The sequence below is a fragment of the Primulina eburnea genome, chromosome 2 (genome assembly GCF_022965805.1).
Source record: "Primulina eburnea isolate SZY01 chromosome 2, ASM2296580v1, whole genome shotgun sequence".
Classification (NCBI taxonomy): domain Eukaryota; kingdom Viridiplantae; phylum Streptophyta; class Magnoliopsida; order Lamiales; family Gesneriaceae; genus Primulina; species Primulina eburnea.
Genome location: NC_133102.1, coordinates 44,601,855 through 44,618,864, shown reverse-complemented (window position 1 = coordinate 44,618,864; position 17,010 = coordinate 44,601,855). Strand labels below are relative to the sequence as shown.

At 32.5% G+C, this 17,010-nt stretch overlaps 2 protein-coding genes across 2 annotated transcripts; both read right to left on the bottom strand.

Annotated features, from left to right (window-relative positions):
- Positions 1-120: 120 nt before the first annotated feature.
- On the bottom strand, positions 121-2,325 carry LOC140823563 (calcium uniporter protein 2, mitochondrial-like). Its single transcript, XM_073184972.1, has 2 exons — positions 1,649-2,325; positions 121-789 (listed from the first exon to the last, which is right to left on the bottom strand). Exons 1-2 carry the CDS (start codon positions 2,213-2,215, stop codon positions 301-303), a joined length of 1,056 nt encoding a protein of 351 aa, XP_073041073.1. The 5' UTR covers positions 2,216-2,325; the 3' UTR covers positions 121-300.
- Positions 2,326-13,047: 10,722 nt separating this feature from the next.
- Positions 13,048-15,415, bottom strand: LOC140823562 (transmembrane ascorbate ferrireductase 2-like). The gene is made up of 4 exons (XM_073184971.1): positions 15,074-15,415; positions 14,878-14,926; positions 13,666-13,865; positions 13,048-13,550 (listed from the first exon to the last, which is right to left on the bottom strand). The coding sequence occupies exons 1-4, from the start codon at positions 15,215-15,217 to the stop codon at positions 13,245-13,247; spliced, it is 699 nt and encodes a 232-aa protein (XP_073041072.1). The 5' UTR covers positions 15,218-15,415; the 3' UTR covers positions 13,048-13,244.
- Between the last annotated feature and the right edge of the window lie 1,595 nt (positions 15,416-17,010).

The window sequence follows — 17,010 nt, the reverse complement described above, 5'->3', positions numbered from 1 at the left end:
AAATTAATTTTAAAAATTAAATTATTTTTAATAAAAACCCGTCTATCTTTGGGCTTAAGTTAGAACCCGATCCATATGCTTAGTTGCATTATTTGACTATAATCCACCAGAAAGGTACAGTAAAATAAATGCGATGCAATTGCCAAATGGCCTCAAAAAAATTGTATGTTACAAAATGAGCCGCCAAGAAAATACATCTCTAACAAATTAAAGGTTAAATAAAAGCTAATTATAAAAAGAAAAAAAGAAAAAAGAAAAAAAAGAGTCGAAGTTCATGTTAATCATACAATGTCTAAAATGTTAAGTTCCCCGAGGACGATCAAGAAGTGATGAACCAAACGACATATCCCTTTCTTGGGGTGCAAGTGAATCGGAATAACAAGCTTTCTTCAACTCATTATACCTCTCTGAATCGAAATTCCGCAACTTCATCAAACGCTTTTGCTTCGTGTTAAACCGGCTCTGGAAGAACCCTTCGAAAGAGGGCTCCTTTGATGTTCTCAAGTAGAAGGCGTAACCGCACATGAAATACATGGATGTGACATAAAAGCATATAGGTTCCATCACATCCCATGTGAGTTCCCAGAATGTTAGTCTCATGAATGCTGCTGTTTGGACAACCAAAAATCCCAACCCACACCAGAGCTCGCGTTTAGCGAGGGCCTCGGCTTTCTTGTCGATGGCTGATTTCTGCTGCTCCATTTCTTGAAATTCTTCAAGTATTGTAGGATCATTGAGGGCAGTGTGCAGTGAGGAGAGAGGGATTAGGCCTTGGATGGCTTTCATCACCTGTTATCAAATAAAGTTGGGCACAACATTTTACTTGTATGGCCATTTTTAAGCATTTACAAATATTGAATCTCTGCATCTCATTTTATGTTTAGAAACAAGATTATACACAAAACAAATTAAAGGAAATTGTAAGTGTTCTTTCACTCCCTTCTCAGCCAATATTTCAAAGAAAAACTAACAAAAAAGTGGCTGAGCAAATAACCCCTCCCCCACCCAGATTTATTCCATCCCATTAGGCCACTACCAGCTCTGACCTAAATTAACAAAAAAATCAAATTTTAAAAATTTTCCCTGAAATATAGTAAAACAAATCGCAACTTGTTATCTGTATGGATCTACTCTTCCACTCGGAAAAAGGAAAAAATTAATGTCTCCATTTTCACAACTTCCCTGTATTATTGGGCAAAATTTTCTTATCAATTTTGTAAGATTTTTATTCTATTTAGTTTATCAATGAAAAATATTATATTTTATGTTAAAATATTAATTTTTATGGTAAAAATATTAATTTTTTATCATAAATATAGATATAATATTTCTGTCTCAAGAATAAAAATCTATAGGTATATTTGTATAAAGTTTGTCTTTTTTTGAAGGGACTATGTATTTGTGATAAATCCAAAGCATAAGGTGCGGATGCACGATTTCTGGGTGCGAAACGTTGTTTCGTTTTCCTGTGGAACAAACACATCACACACAATAAAAAAAAATGCTTGTCAGTATTTTATAAAAGCCAATAAACAAGAACTAAATTTTTTTAATCCAAATCCATTCCTCTGAGCCGACACCAAATCATGGAAGATCGAGAAAATTCAACATTGGACAGATTTATGCGTAAAAAATAAGGAGAACCAACCTGTTGAGGCCTGAGGAACACTGTGTTTCCAAGAACAATAACAGCCCCAGATTTATCCAACAGTTTAGAAAACTCAATCCCCTGTTCCTCATTCGATGCTTCCTTAACACAAATCTGCAAGAATTCCGAATAAGAAACACAGCTATTCTCAATCTGCCGCAGCCTCGACTTCACCATTTCTAGCTGCGACAGCAAAAGAATCTTCCTTGCATCCTCCACCGTCACCTCCCCCGGCTCCTCCTCCTCCGCCAACGGCGGCCGAAGGTCATCAAGCCTGATCCTCTCTCTCGCAACATCCATCCCCCGAAGCTTCTCCAGGAGCTTCTCTCCGGTGGGAAAGAACCGTATTTTCGGAGGCGAAGCAGCCGCCGAGTGGGAGTAAAAGTATCGCCTGAACAATCCTTTATCTCCCGGATCAAGTGCCAGTTCGTTCGGCATTCCGTGAAGATTGAGAGCGGCGGCACTCACGGCCGGCTGCGGAGAAGGAATCCGGCCATTTGCCGAGACCAGTCTGGTGATTCTTGATACGTTGAAAAGGCGCTGGATTAATGATTTCTTGAACGCCATTTATGTCGTAGAAGGGGTTTGCAGCTGCGTTTGAATAGCTTCAATAATGTCTTGCTGTTTACCTGGAATACATTTATTGGTCTATTTATAGCTACCGTCAAATAAAAACAATAAATAATTTAATTGCGAAATTGTATTATATTTTTAGAGGGAAATTAAAGAAAAATTGAGCGGTTTTGGGAAAAAAAAAAAAGAAATTAGTTGCCGAATATTCGCATAATATTGGTGATATTCAATTGTTTCACATTATTCACTCTTGTCCATATCTTTACCGTAAAATAGCATCATATTATGTATCTTTATTCCAAATTAATGCCTTATTTCCATAAAAAAGATATATACATATATCATAGGTTTTGTATGAGATTATTTGACGCATCGGGTCAAATATATTCATATTTACAATAATAAGTAATGTTTCTTATTTAAAAAATATTTTTTCATAAGTAATATAAATAAGAGTTTTGTCTTACAAAATTGATTCATGACATCGCCTTCATAAAATTATGTTACCATAATTCGATAACTCTTAAGCAACCCAATGCCCGTTCCACGTTTCCTGCTATACAAATATATAAAATATAACGATTTTAAAATTCTTAACCAGCCATTACATAATATTTGGATAGACATGAAATGATATTATTGCACGATATGCACATTTGGACAGTTCAAAGTTTACATTTTATCTTTTCTATATATATATATATATATATATATATATATATAACTTAATAAATGAATACTTAAATTTTACATTCAAATACGTCACGCCTCTAATATATTTTCGTATTAATTAATTGTAAGTCAAAATTAAAATATTTTAATTTAAAATAATCAAATTTATGAATCAACACCTTCCACGTTGTTGGCTAAAACTGAAAGCAATCAACGACCGTAGATGACTTGAAAGTGACGATCCTGGCCGCCGAAATTAAATAACACTCTACACGTGTTGATTGTGGGAAGTAATTGTAAAACGGCGCCGAATGTAATATAATCGGACGGTGCACAGAGGATCACTCCCTCTAGATGACGTGTCCGGATTGTTTTATTATTTTTTTCGCATTTATTAACAACCCGGAGAGAGTGGAGAGAGGAGTTGACTTAACATTTGTCCGATTAATGGGTAAACGTAACCGTGTCGCCACATCACAATCGGGGCAACACATATCCGAAACCCGAACCAAATCTTTATTATTATTTATAACTATTGCTATTATTTTTCTGTTGCAAGAAGTTGGGGGCATAGAGTTGGGAATTTGACTCGCATGATAAACGAATATTCCTCCATTTTTATTAAAAAAAATATACCAAATAGTAATATCACAAAACTCTTGATAAAAGATTTTACATATTAATTTTGCGAGAATAATATTTTTTTAGGTCGTCCATGAATTTTTTTATTTTTTTATGTTAAACTTATTATTTTTTATTGTAAATTGATTAGACTGATCTATTTCATGAATAAAAATCCGTAAAACCGACTCACAAAATACATACTCAAATAAATATAGGGATGCTTATCCAGATCAATATGTAACTCGAAACCACTTAGATCGGTTCCGGTATGAACCAATCTAGCATGGATCATTGATCAAGATTCGCTTGCCTGAAAATGGATTCTAAACCATTTTCATTGGTCAAGTTGAATTCGCTCATGCATTGGTGAGTAGTGTCGGATCTGAGATTTTATGCTTGAGATGAGAATATTCATATATTTTTTATATCGATAAATATTATAGTATAAATAACATGAATTTTATAAATAAAATATGTATAAAATATATAACCAAAATAATATGTCATAAAACAAATACTAATAAAGTCAAAATCATCCAAACGAAATACGAAATTCGTGTTTCGAACCAGTACATAGTACTTGAATATTGTTCATTTCGCAATTTTGGAAGCGAAAATATTGATTAAGTTTGGATAATAAATTTTCCCAACATTTTTTAATCGATAATATAGACAAGTCATTTAGTCATTCTTATAACATAGTTGATCAGAAATAAGTTTCGAGCAACTTCACTTGAAAAAACTCCTTTCGACATATGTAAATTTTGATGTATCAAAACAATTATGCATCCAAGCGTCAAAAATCAACTGAACAGATAAGAAAACTGAGAAATCGAGTGATAACGAGCTTGATCGTTGTAGAGTAATAAATAATTTGTCTATTTTGGCACGAACTCACGTATATATATTTTATATTGATTATCGATTTTTTTCTGAATGCTTATTGATCATTAACCATTAATCATTATTTATAAGATGAACTCAAAATTCAACATATATTAGTAAAAAAAGTTAAAAATTTGGTGGCCCCAAAATTTAAGTTATATTATAGGTCCGACACTGTTGATAATTAATATACCTAATTTTATGACAAATTATATTCGTAATTTTTCTAAAGAATTTGAGTTATTTAATTTTTAATTCAGCTTTGATTAGAGATGACAATGTGTTAGGTTTAAACACAGTCCTATTCGTGATGGCTTATATCTAATTAAACAAGTCCACGAGTTGAGCAGATATGTAATCTTGATATTTTAACTCGTGATAATATTTTTTTAGATATTATTAATATAAAGTTAGAAAGAAAATTTAATTTTTTTAAACATTTTTTTTTTCATTTTGTATGTAAAAAAATCTAAAAATCATATAATTTTTTGCGACGTTAGATTAGCATGTCTAAAGTAAGACTGGGCGGATGCCGAGCTTGATCCAACCCGTCCCAGATCCGTCCCTTTGTAGAGTTACACTCCATACTCGGTAAATCCAATCTGGCTCACCCAGGGATTGAACCTATCTCATTACCCCGCATTGGAACCTAATATAGCGAAGTTTGGTAACATCCATTTCATCTCTTACTATTATAGGTTGAGTAGGTTAGAAACTTCCTTGGTCTTTTTTTAACATCCTTAACCTTCACCCCACTTATAATATTAATAAAGTGTTAAAAATAAAAGCAAGTCACATTATTAGTGATAAATCTATTTCTTAATCATGAGGTTGAGGTTCAATTTTTGTTGGGTCTTTTGTATTTTTTAATTTATTTTTAGTATATCAAATATATGTAGCCATATTATTATAAAATATTTTGATCCTCATTTAATCAATAAATTATAAACATATGTCAGGCACCACGCGTGCGTCGTTGGTACTTTTATAATACACACCGGCGATAGTATTGTAATATTCACAAAATTTGATTTTAATAGTATTTGTGATATATAAAATAAACCTAACCCATACGTTCAAGCTGCACCTTTTGGCTCAACATGCGCGATGATTCAGTTATCTATTACAGGGCAGTTATCTACCACGCAGATCAATGTTGTATATTTTAATATTATATATATATATATATATATATATATATATATATATATATATATATATATATTATATATTATATATATATTATATTTCAATCAATCGAAATATTCTTACGCACAAGTATATCAAGTTTTTCTTTCTCCCACGCACTCTCGGGACTAAACCTTAGGCATAGTTTGATACATAAGATAAGAGATGGATTGATAAATAATTCCTCCTTATCTCATGTTTGGTACCTTTTTAAAAAACTCATGATAATATCATGTGCCCTTGATAAATAATTTTTTAGAAGGATAAAATATCCCTAATAGAAGGTGTGATAATTTTAATTTAATGATAAAATACACTACAAATGACTTAATTACCTTCAATTTATAAATGATTTTTTTATAAATCTAGTAGGTAGAAATTAAAATCAAATAAATATTTTATTTATTTTTATATATTATATAATATGATAATTATATAAATGAATTCGAGATAATTATATAAATAATTTTTATAAATATCAATAAAATTATTATCACTCGAATAACCTTAAAAATTGATATTTGACTTGACTCAAAAAATCAAAGGCTCAATTATCATATTATATAATATATAAAATTAGGTAAAAATAAATAAATCATGCAAGTACTATCGACACATGAACATATAAAAAATAAAAAAAATATGAACTAAATCAAAAACTTTGAAATTATATATATAATAAGGTTAATTTTGTCATTACAATCTAATCACTCTTGTTAAAATCATACCAAACATTAAATATAATATCCTACATCTTATTTATCCTTAACTTATCCTTATATTATATATCACATGTTTATCCTATCATGTGTACCAAACTATGCCTTACATGATATCTTTATCCTGCATGCTATAATTTAGAGAAAATTCTAAAATAAGAAATATGAGTGTGAACAGTGTCGAACTCCATGTCAGTACGGATTTGGATCATCTGCTATGGTTGAAGACACATCACCATCAGCGTTGCATTTGATAATTTTTCAAATTTATCTGACAATGTGTTAGGTCCATGAGATGATCAACTGATCATCTCGTATAAAATGCACAACATCGTGCTGTGTTTCAACTACAGCAGCGAATCAAACTCCATGTCAGTACTCTTTTTTTTTAAATAGACTAAATGCGGAAAGAATTTATTAATTACACCAAGGTGAAATTTTGACTAATTACATGACAAAAACCCAAAATCGTTAAATCGTTTTGTAAAATCAAACGATTTTTGGAATTTTATCCTATAATTTATTCAAGAACTCAATTGAAAAGTAATTGAGGGTGTGATTGGCACTTACTTCCCTAATATTTCGAACATAATTCTGCTTCTCCGGATTGGACCTTTGTGTCCTAGAACCAGAATATGCCTAGTAGCCCAGAAAAAAAATATGCCGAGAATTAATACCTCAATCCCACGAAAAGAGTGTCAACGTCGCTTCCCGCTTCCTCGAATCATTCATTTATTAACCTTTGTGTAACAAACTTTTTTCAAATGTCTATCAAATGGTTTGGTAGTTCTTCGTAAGGCAGTGAGTCGAGAGAATTTTGAATAGTCGTATATAGTTATATCAAAGTGAAAATTTGTGGAATCGAAAAGTGCACACACGATCCGGAGACAGGAACCAGAAATTTCATTCAAGTGATGCCAAATAGGATAAGAGGAGCTAGGCGATCGGTTCAATAGATTTGGTGAACGAAAAAAATGATTTTATTCGGGTTCCAAAGAACCATTTTATTTGATTAGAAGGAGAGAATCGTCAAATTTGATCTTTTACTTTAGATTTAGTATACGACTCTATCGCGTTTACGATGAATTGATAAGAAATTTAGCCTCCATGGAGCACAACAAATCGATTGTGAATTATGTTCTTTGGTATATGTACATGCCCGGAATATGTTCCATAAACCTCATACTCCGTCTACATACGAGAGTGAATTGATTCTTAGGCTGCGTTTGGATTGACTGATTTCAAATCCATGAATTTTCAATGTATTTTTGTTGTTTAGAGATGTAAAATCATATATTTCAAATTCGCCTCTTATATGTTTACATAATATTTCATGTTAATTATGATATATTTCAAGTTCATCAAATAATGGTATAATTTGAAATTAATTCTGCTTTATATTACTAAAATATATATAAAATAAGTTGTTGATTTAATATTTGATTTATTGTTTCATTATCAACAATAAAATTGTAATCGAAATATCAAGATTTTTCAAATCTGTTTCTAAGCACGCAATTAGTGATATGGTATCTTATTATGTACGTTCTCATTATATCTCCATCATCAATTTGCCGTGGTACTGTACTTGAATTTAATAGACAACATTTCAATTATATTTTTGCATCTTTATTAGCTAGGCTGCTGCTTGATTGTGCATTTCTCTACATAATAATTTCACTCTGTTGTAAAATCTTTATATGAAAAGCAACAATGGATCTATTCCTCAATAAGTGAAGCACAATGACAATTAGATGTGTTAGAATCAAATTTTTATCTTTAGGCAAAAGTTATTGCGGTTAGACAATGCACAACTTTATTTTTTAATATTTATGACAGTGTACAGTGCACCTACTTGAGTGCTAATAGATCAAGCTCTTTAGGTACATGAGTCCAGAGAGGTGCATATCTATCTACAGGTGTTATCTTATATGTTTTAAAGACCAGTCTTATCATTTTCCTACTATCGATTCTGTATCAAGAAAGTAATAGAGATCGAATCAACCTCCCCGATGAAGACGGTGTTTATTGGCTCAAGCATGAAAGTTAAGTTCTTCTGTTAATCCATGTCAAGCCCCACAGAAATTGGTTTTCACAATTAGCCACAACAGAATCTGTGAAAACCGAAATTTAGTAAATTCATTTTTGAAATAAATATCATGATAAATTTATACAATTTCATAAACGTAATGAAAATGAGATACATTTTCAAACAATATCTTCTTATCTACTACAAAATAATCTCATTTATATAATGTCATTCGCGGTTTTTGAATATATATTATACATGATCAAGAGTGTCCCGAGGGTGTGTTTGAGTTAGTGGAGTATGTGAGTGCTTAACTAATTATCATGATTCGATTTCCTCTACAACACGACGAGTCTATCACACATAGTTTGTCCAACGTGGTTTACATAGCTAGCGTGTTTTTCAAAGTATCGCGTTACTTTAAGAGTTATCCAAGATACTTTAAGAGTCGTAACAAAAATAGTACCTTGTTGAAAAAGAAAAAGAAAAAGATCGGGCTGTAATCCATGTCAGATGGTCTTATAATCTATCAAAAGGAATTGCTATGCTAGCTTATGCTGGTAGAAGATCCTCTAGTACGCCGTTCACTATTCGATGGGGTGGATTAACCCTCTCGTCTGGGAGTAAATTTTCTATCGATACACTTGAAAATCATCCTATCTTATCGGAAAATGAAAACTTCACCGGGAGAGCCCGAAATAGTATACCTGAAAAAAAAACAATAGTAAGAACAAAATCCACTTAGATGCGGTGGAACCTCAAATATTTGGAAGTAAATTTTCTCTCGATAGGCCTGAAAATGATCCTATCCTATCTGAAAGCAGGAACGTAGCCAATGGCATTTTCCTCCCTAATATTGTCCTTGTCCTGCTAAATTTTTTTCAAAAGAATTTGTCCTCCGACCTCTATTTTTTGGCTCCGTCCCTGCCTGAAATGGAAATACAACATGGTGTGGGAGCCATGCATCTAACAATCATTAATAACTCAAATGTTATGCCAGTTGGTGTTGAAGTTTCAGTCATCAGTTTGCAATAAACCGGCTTTGTCAGTACATAAAGTTCTCTCTCAGACGAGTCATGATATTTTTTTCTTCAAAAAAAGCACAATTTATTGAATGAATAGGGGAACGACAAAGTGAACACACACAACATTTAATTGCACCGCCCTTTCAAGCACGAGCGAGGGAGTATTCATCGTTTATAGGGCGACTAAAAAAGGATGAACAAATAGTTAGACGGCGCCGGCCGGAGTTGTTCGTGTAATACCTGTGCAAGGATCAAGTCAATACTATATAAAAGGATATTGAGTGATGATGATATTTGTGCACATGGAGAAAAATATGTTTTGCAATCGATGTGATTATTAAACTGTACTTTGATGATCATGAGGAGTCTGTCATTTTATATTATTCAATTATACTATATTAACTGATATTCAATCGATGCTAGCATAAGAATAATATCTTTCTTCCCACTTTGAAGAAAAAATATTTTATTGGATGAAGTTGTCACACATGACTTGTCAATTATATATGGTTTATTTGACTAGCTTTGTTTCCAGACTATTGTGTTGGCCCGGTGGTTTAATTTACCCAATGTACACATAAGAGTAGCGTTTGTGAGTTTCCATGTCAAAAAAGAAACATGAAAAAAACACATAATTTCACGAATAGACCATGAAAAAAAAGGGAAAAAGAGAAAGCCCTTTAGTCCCCGCACCCACAAGTCTAGCTATAATTTAACCTGCATAAAACCAAGCCCTTTAAAAAGCGTTGCAATGTACCAATACCTCTCCATTCTCTTCAAAATCCACAGATTTTTCCTCTCCATTCATCTATTTTTCCAAAGCAATTTAAAGGGTTAGTACTCAAGAATATGGAGAAGAAATTTACAGCTGAAGGATCAAAGAGAGGAGTCAATTCAAGCACAAAACTTGGAAAATTCCTGAAAGAACAAAGAGGGAGGCTCTACATAATGAGGAGATGTGTAGAGATGCTTCTTTGCTGGCGAGACTAGGCAAGAAAATCACGATGATATTACTAATTTACCTTCAAGTTCGGATTTTTTTTTTACGTTTGTTTCTCCTCCTCTATTTATTATCGTTTTCCAAACATATTCGAATGAAACATATCATATTTACCCATATTGAGTGAGCTATATATGAGATTAAGATATCATTTGAAATGGAAAGAATGATCAGTTTTATGACCAAGGCTCGGTTTTTTTTTTGTTCTTCTTGCTTCATAGAATATATGCTAAGACCATGTCGATCATACAATGAATTAATGATAAGATTGTACGTGATGATTAGCAATATTATACTTGTGGTATTAAAAATGGTAAATAAATTTATTTATTTAATTAAGATGATGGATTTAAAATGTACGTTTCTGGGTCGCAATAATTGTCCCGAGCGGTCGACATGTGATACTTGTGATGATTTACGAATTGTATCCGAGTTGCACAGTTGTCATTATCTATAATTTTTAGTAGAATGACATATTGCTCGATCATACACATATAGTTTGACTTAGCTTAATGTATTTATGGTCTCAAACCTTGTCATTTCAAAAATTTATCTTTATAAATACCTGAAGATGATGTTTCTCTGGTCGAGTTACTTTTCCTGAACCGAAGGTTAAAAAATATTTGTGGTGGCATGTGGGCTTGTTCCCTATCCCAAGACATTTTATGTCCTTGTTTTTGTGAAAACTTGTCTTTGCATGGTTTTTATTAGTATTTTTTTCCGAAAAATAAAAATATATATCTATATTATGTTATTATATTATGTTATTAAATTTGAGGTATTTAGAGTAATTAGCTTTTGATGTCATGATCACTTTTAATAATTATATATGTATATATTATTAAAGTTATAAATTTTTTTATATAAGTTACCGTAACAGCTCAGTAGATAAAGTCTTTACTATCAAACATTAAGTTTTAGGTTCTATTCTTATTTATATTTTTTTAAAAAATTCAAATATCAAAATAGCAGTGTAGTCCCTCACTATTTTTTATAATCACATTTTAATCCTAATTTAAATCTAAATCAAATTAATTATAAAAAATATTGTACCGTGGTTGCCCCCAAAATTTTGCGTGTGTGTGTGTGTGTGTTTTTTTTTTTGAAATGAAAATATCATGATTTATAAATAAAAGATTTATTTGATTGGAGTTATATAATTCTATATAGTATTGTAAAAATCTTGTGTTGTAGATTATTTTCTTCTTGCATTGAAATATATAATTTTTTTAAAAAATTAAGTAGGATACGATTATCTTATGCATGAATACTATATAATAAGATGGTGTGAAGTAAAAAAAAAAAACTGTTGAGAACGAGTAATGTTGGAAGGCAAAAATTGTGTGAGACGATCTCACAGGTCGTATTTGTGAGACATATATCTTATTTGGGTCATCCATTAAAAAGTATTACTTTTTATGTTAAGATTATTATTTTTTATTGTGAATATGGGTAGGGTTGACCCGTCTCACATATTATGATTCGTGAGACGGTCTCATATGAGACTAACTCATGTTGGAATGGGTAGTAATCCGACACGTGTTGAGACTTTGATTGGTTAAAATGGCAGCTTTTTACTGCACACACGTGCAGCAGCTGGACAAGATCTATTTGAAAGTTCTAGCCCATTTTAAAAATTGTGGGGTCACGCGGCCCAAAAGGCCCACCCCATCTGTTACCCATTATTACCCGCACATGTATGTAGCTCATAATCTCGGTTTGTTTCAAGCTATACGTGCAGACAGTGTCTGCACGGGCAATGAACGGTCCGAATCACTCCATATGAGTGATCCGGGCCCACCTCCATGTAAAAAAAAAAATATTGACCCGAAAAAATCCGAACCGTTGGATCGGCAATGCCCGCAAGAGTAGGGTCGACTTAACCATCTCCCCTATTGCATGAAGGAGAGGCATTTTTTTTTTACTTTTATCAAACGGTAATTAAAAAATCTTAGTTATAACAAATCTTTCTCATAAATAGAAGAAGTCAAACACTTGTGTGAGACGATATCACAAGTCGTATTTTGTGAGACGGATATCTTATTTGGTTCATCCATGAAAAAATATTATTTTTTATGCTACAAGTATTATTTTTTATTATAAATATCGGTAGGATTGACCTGTCTCACAGATAAAGATTCGTGAGACCGTCTCATAAGAAACTTACTAATAGAAAAATGACAATTATTTAACTACTAATGATTTATTTGGATTTCTCATATACCGAAATTTTAAAGATAAGTGAGTTTTGGTGTCATTTTTTAAATATTCAATACAAATTTTACGATAATTATATTATCTAATGATATTTCAGAAAATGATTTTACACTAAAATAACCAAAATTCTAAAATAATGAACTACAAATACAATAAATATTCGATCTAACTATAGCTTACAAAATAATTATACGTTAAAATAACCAAACCCTTTTCAAAGAGTTATTTAACTAAATGCCGACAATCTTATAAAATGGTCCGTTTTCTCATTCATTTATAAATCAATAATGACTAAAGTCTAAGTTTGAGATGCATTCTAATGATTGAACTGGCCTAATTTGTACATTAATTGGGGCAGTTTTTTCAACATGTTAATTTGGCTTTTAACGTTCTCAAAAAAAGAAAAAAATAATTGCTTTTAACTATTATCATACCTCTAATTTCTTATCTTACTCCACGAAAATATATAAACTTTAAAATAGTCACTTAAAAGTTTAATGATTGAAGTAAAACATGAATTAAAATCTAGAGAAACATTCGAACCACACAATGATGTCTGCTAAGTGAAAAAGACTTCTGAAAGTCCGGTGCAGACAACAAAAGGTTAAGCCAAACCACGGATGTCCTATTTTCAAAGAGTCAAATATGAACTTGTACTATGTGCCTATACTTTGAGAACCTCACCTTTTTCGAAGTTTTCTTTTGAAGGAGAGACCACGGCAAGAATCACCAAACCAGCCAAAACAATGGTCAAGATACCCAAAGAATTAATCAGCAACGCTTCGGTCGAGTAGCGTGATATTATCTTATGCATCTGAAGAAATGTTGCCTTCTCAAGAAAACCTGTGGCACATGTAGCCACTGCTAAGACGTAAATATAAATGCCGAAAAACGCATGCCATGGCAGCAGACTGGCTCGACTGTTTCTTGAGCCACCTGGATACCAAAAGGTCACAAATCCGGCAGCCAACTGCAGAAGAAATTGTCAAATGATGTAAGCTGAAGATTTGATGTTTCCAGAAATAAAAATGTTTGGAATTGGTAGAAATAATTAAGTATCCGCGTCAATAATCTAAAATTACTACCTGAATTCCGAAGAAGAAAAGGCAAGCTAGGCCAAGCCAAGAGTGGAGACTATAGAAGTTGTCGACGCCTTTTTCATTGTGAAACTTCCAAGCAGTCCATACTCCAATTATTCCAAAACATAAAGCCAAGAATTGCAGAGAAAGATGAATTAATTTTTTGAAGTCTTTGGTTCCCGAGAGAGCTTTATATGCAATCATGGCTACAGAATCGAAGGAAGGATATTCAAAACTTTCACATAAAAAACGCACTAATTGGTTTGTATAAAAGCCAAGAAAAAGAAACAAATTAGTTGTGTCTACACAGTATGCAACGAGAGAAAACCCATTCATGGCATGTGAAGGACAAAAAATGGGCTCATTAAAACAAGAGGGGTTGCTTGTAATAGCAATTGTAAGAAATATACAATTAACACTATCATTTGTTTTCCACATTGCCTCTTGTATGTATCTGTACAGCCGCAAGATATAACAGACATTTCAACAAAAATAAAGACCACAGCAATGAACTAGTTGCAGGATGCAAAGCTATCGAAAAAAATAGAGATTCTGGCACTATAATATCCATAAAGCTGAAAGTTGGAGAGTATCGAGAGATAAGTTTCTCTGACCAAACTGACGATTCCAACGGAGCAAAACTGCTCTAAAATGATACATAATAGCAAGTCATATTCCCTACATCTCACAGAGACAACCACTGCATCCTCATGAAACCTTTTTCAACTTTTAACTATCTAAAGGAGGACCTCAAAGTTCGTTAAAGATTAGCTCTATAGACATTCATAAAAAGAAACTAAACGGGACACTCAAAATTAATCAGCAAACACAAAACTAGTTAATTATCTACAAAATAATTGAAACAATTTCTCAGTAGTCAACAATAACATGAAAAAATTCTGTCAGTCAGTCGCATACACAAACCAGAGGTTCCCAGTTACAAGTATTGAATTCAAAACTATCGATGAAGATCAACCTAGTGTCTTCTATCAGATTGTTAACACTTGAATTTTCACCTTTTTTTCCATTTTGAGCGACTGATACACATCTCCCTGTCCGACCTAATTTCAGCAAGATTAAATTTTTTTTCCACAGATTTGTCGTACGAGAAGGTAAGAAAACTTAAGTCAATTCTAGTTCGATCAAACAGTAACCAATGCTTCAATGTGACATCACTGGGATTCGAGCTAAACTGTATCTCCTACACATTGTTTTTACCTTCACCATTCAGAAGCAGAAAGCCAGTGAGCATTAAAACAGGATGAACCTGAAAATCATACGAGAAAAAACCAGCCAATCAATTCAACATTTCAATTTAGGTTTAAACAAAACACGAACCACTTCCCGAATACATCCAGCAACTCGAATCAATAGTAAAAATGAACAAAAACGAGAGAAAAAGAAAGGAAGTTACGTTGAAAATGAGAGCTTTATCCTCGGATACGAGAGCCATACCTCCTCTGAAACGCTCGGTCCATATGAGTGTAAGTGCGGCTAATGTGATTCCGATTAACCTCACGAGACGGACGATCGGGAACCGAACAACCGGCGCCGCCATTCGAAGACGGAATTGAAATCTTTTTGTGCTCAATTACCTAGAATTGATGAGATAATTGGTGAGTATTATGTGTTTCAGCCACCGAAGAAAGCTGAAAAGAACAGACTGTGCCACCCAAGGGTTCTACGGCCGATGCCCGACCCAGTAGGGGCGCGTGTTTTTCGATTTGTTCCGACACCCAAGCTTCTATTCTATGACAGCCTTAACCCATTCAATTCGTGACACATGTCACGAATTTTTTTGATTTGGATCCTTGAGTGTCGTGCATTTTTTACACGAGATCACGTGATTATCTTGTGGACATCACACCATATGAGGTAGATTTAAAAAGTTGTCATATTAGATGAGATGATCACGTAATCATCTCATGTAAAAAGTGCAGAGCACTTGATGCTGTGTTTTTAACACAGTAGAGAATCTAAATCCGAATTTTTTTTATTTTTTGTTTTTTTTTATAATAAAAGTGTCTTCCTCTCATACCTTGGTTTTACCATGGTCAAGAGTCGAGGGTACAGTAGCTGGTTTATCCAAAAGAGGAATAATTTCTCGTTCTACCACGATGTAATCATGAGTGGTTCTCTAAGTTTATTCTCTGGCATGCTTTAATGTTTTTCAAAGGTATTCTCTTGCAATGATTTATTTTATATATTTCTCATACGAGTCATTTCTAACATAAATTTCATAACCCGATTTGTAAAAACAAGGGTGATTTTGTACCTCCAAATTGAATGAATTGATGATCGAATTTACAACTATGTTTGTTCATACCGATCCATTGCAACAACAATTAAGCTAATTGTCAAATCCTTTATCTACATGCTTGCATAAACTAAAAAATCAGGAAATGTAACAAATGGGGCGCAACTCATGCAATTTTTCTGATTCTTGAAATATTGAAAATTAAGAGATTGGAGACCGAGCTTCATGTAGCCCAGTGATCTCACCCCCTGCTAGATTAGTTAACTCCCCCGAATTCGAATTCTCCGTGTACATTGTAATAAAAAAAACTTAAGAGATCGATTTCATATACACAGTTAGTTACAATTGGTATTCAACTAGTCACATTACATACAAAAAATTAGGCCATTAGTTAAACTGTAAAATAGAGGATAAAACAAGCTTTACATGCTAATCATTTCGGAAAATTAACCAGAAATTCATACTAAAACAAGTGGAAGAATGAGTCGACCTCCAAAAGCTTCAAAACCACTACTTTGGTAAGATTTCTTTCATCTACTCCTGCAAATAATACATCATTAAGATAAGCACGATATGTTCATGCAAAATGACACATTAACAATCTTGTCGACAATTTCCAAGCTAATGATAAAAAAAGATTGATCAGGGATATAAATTTCCGACCAAGCTTCGTTTTTCGATCATCATGGGTGAGAGCTCGATCTTTGTCTTCACATCTATAATGAATGGAAAAAAAATCATGAAATCGGTTTGTTGATGGAAATATTTATTCTTCCCAATATTTAAAAGAATGACCAATTTAGATGATGTTTTCATAAGATCTACCAAACTATTTGACCATGGTTAACCATGATGAAGACATGTCTTAGTCTTACTTTTAAAAAAGAATTTGCTTTTTTTTTTAGAAAAATAAAAAAAAAAACCGTGAATTAACGGGGTTAAGCTGTCCACCAACGCACTACTATTAAAAATTATTTAAGTTGATGAGAAAATAATATTACATGCATGAACTGAAATAATCTTTCAATCCTAAATATAAATCATTTGTCTTAATTATATAGTCTAATATCTATATTTAGTATTATTTTATCTAT

What these genes read in the sequence shown, in the direction of transcription:
- LOC140823563 (XM_073184972.1), bottom strand. Translation starts at nt 2,215, where the DNA reads ATGGCGTTCAAGAAATCATTAATCCAGCGCCTTTTCAACGTATCAAGA. An exon ending in TGTTCCTCAGGCCTCAACAG is followed by an intron (nt 790 to 1,648) that starts GTTGGTTCTCCT and finishes ATTTGATAACAG; the next exon opens with GTGATGAAAGCCATCCAAGG.
- LOC140823562 (XM_073184971.1), bottom strand. Translation starts at nt 15,217, where the DNA reads ATGGCGGCGCCGGTTGTTCGGTTCCCGATCGTCCGTCTCGTGAGGTTA. An exon ending in ATAAAGCTCTCATTTTCAAC is followed by an intron (nt 14,927 to 15,073) that starts GTAACTTCCTTT and finishes TATGATTTTCAG; the next exon opens with GTTCATCCTGTTTTAATGCT. An exon ending in TCTGCTTCTGAATGGTGAAG is followed by an intron (nt 13,866 to 14,877) that starts GTAAAAACAATG and finishes TCGATTCTGTAG; the next exon opens with CCATGATTGCATATAAAGCT.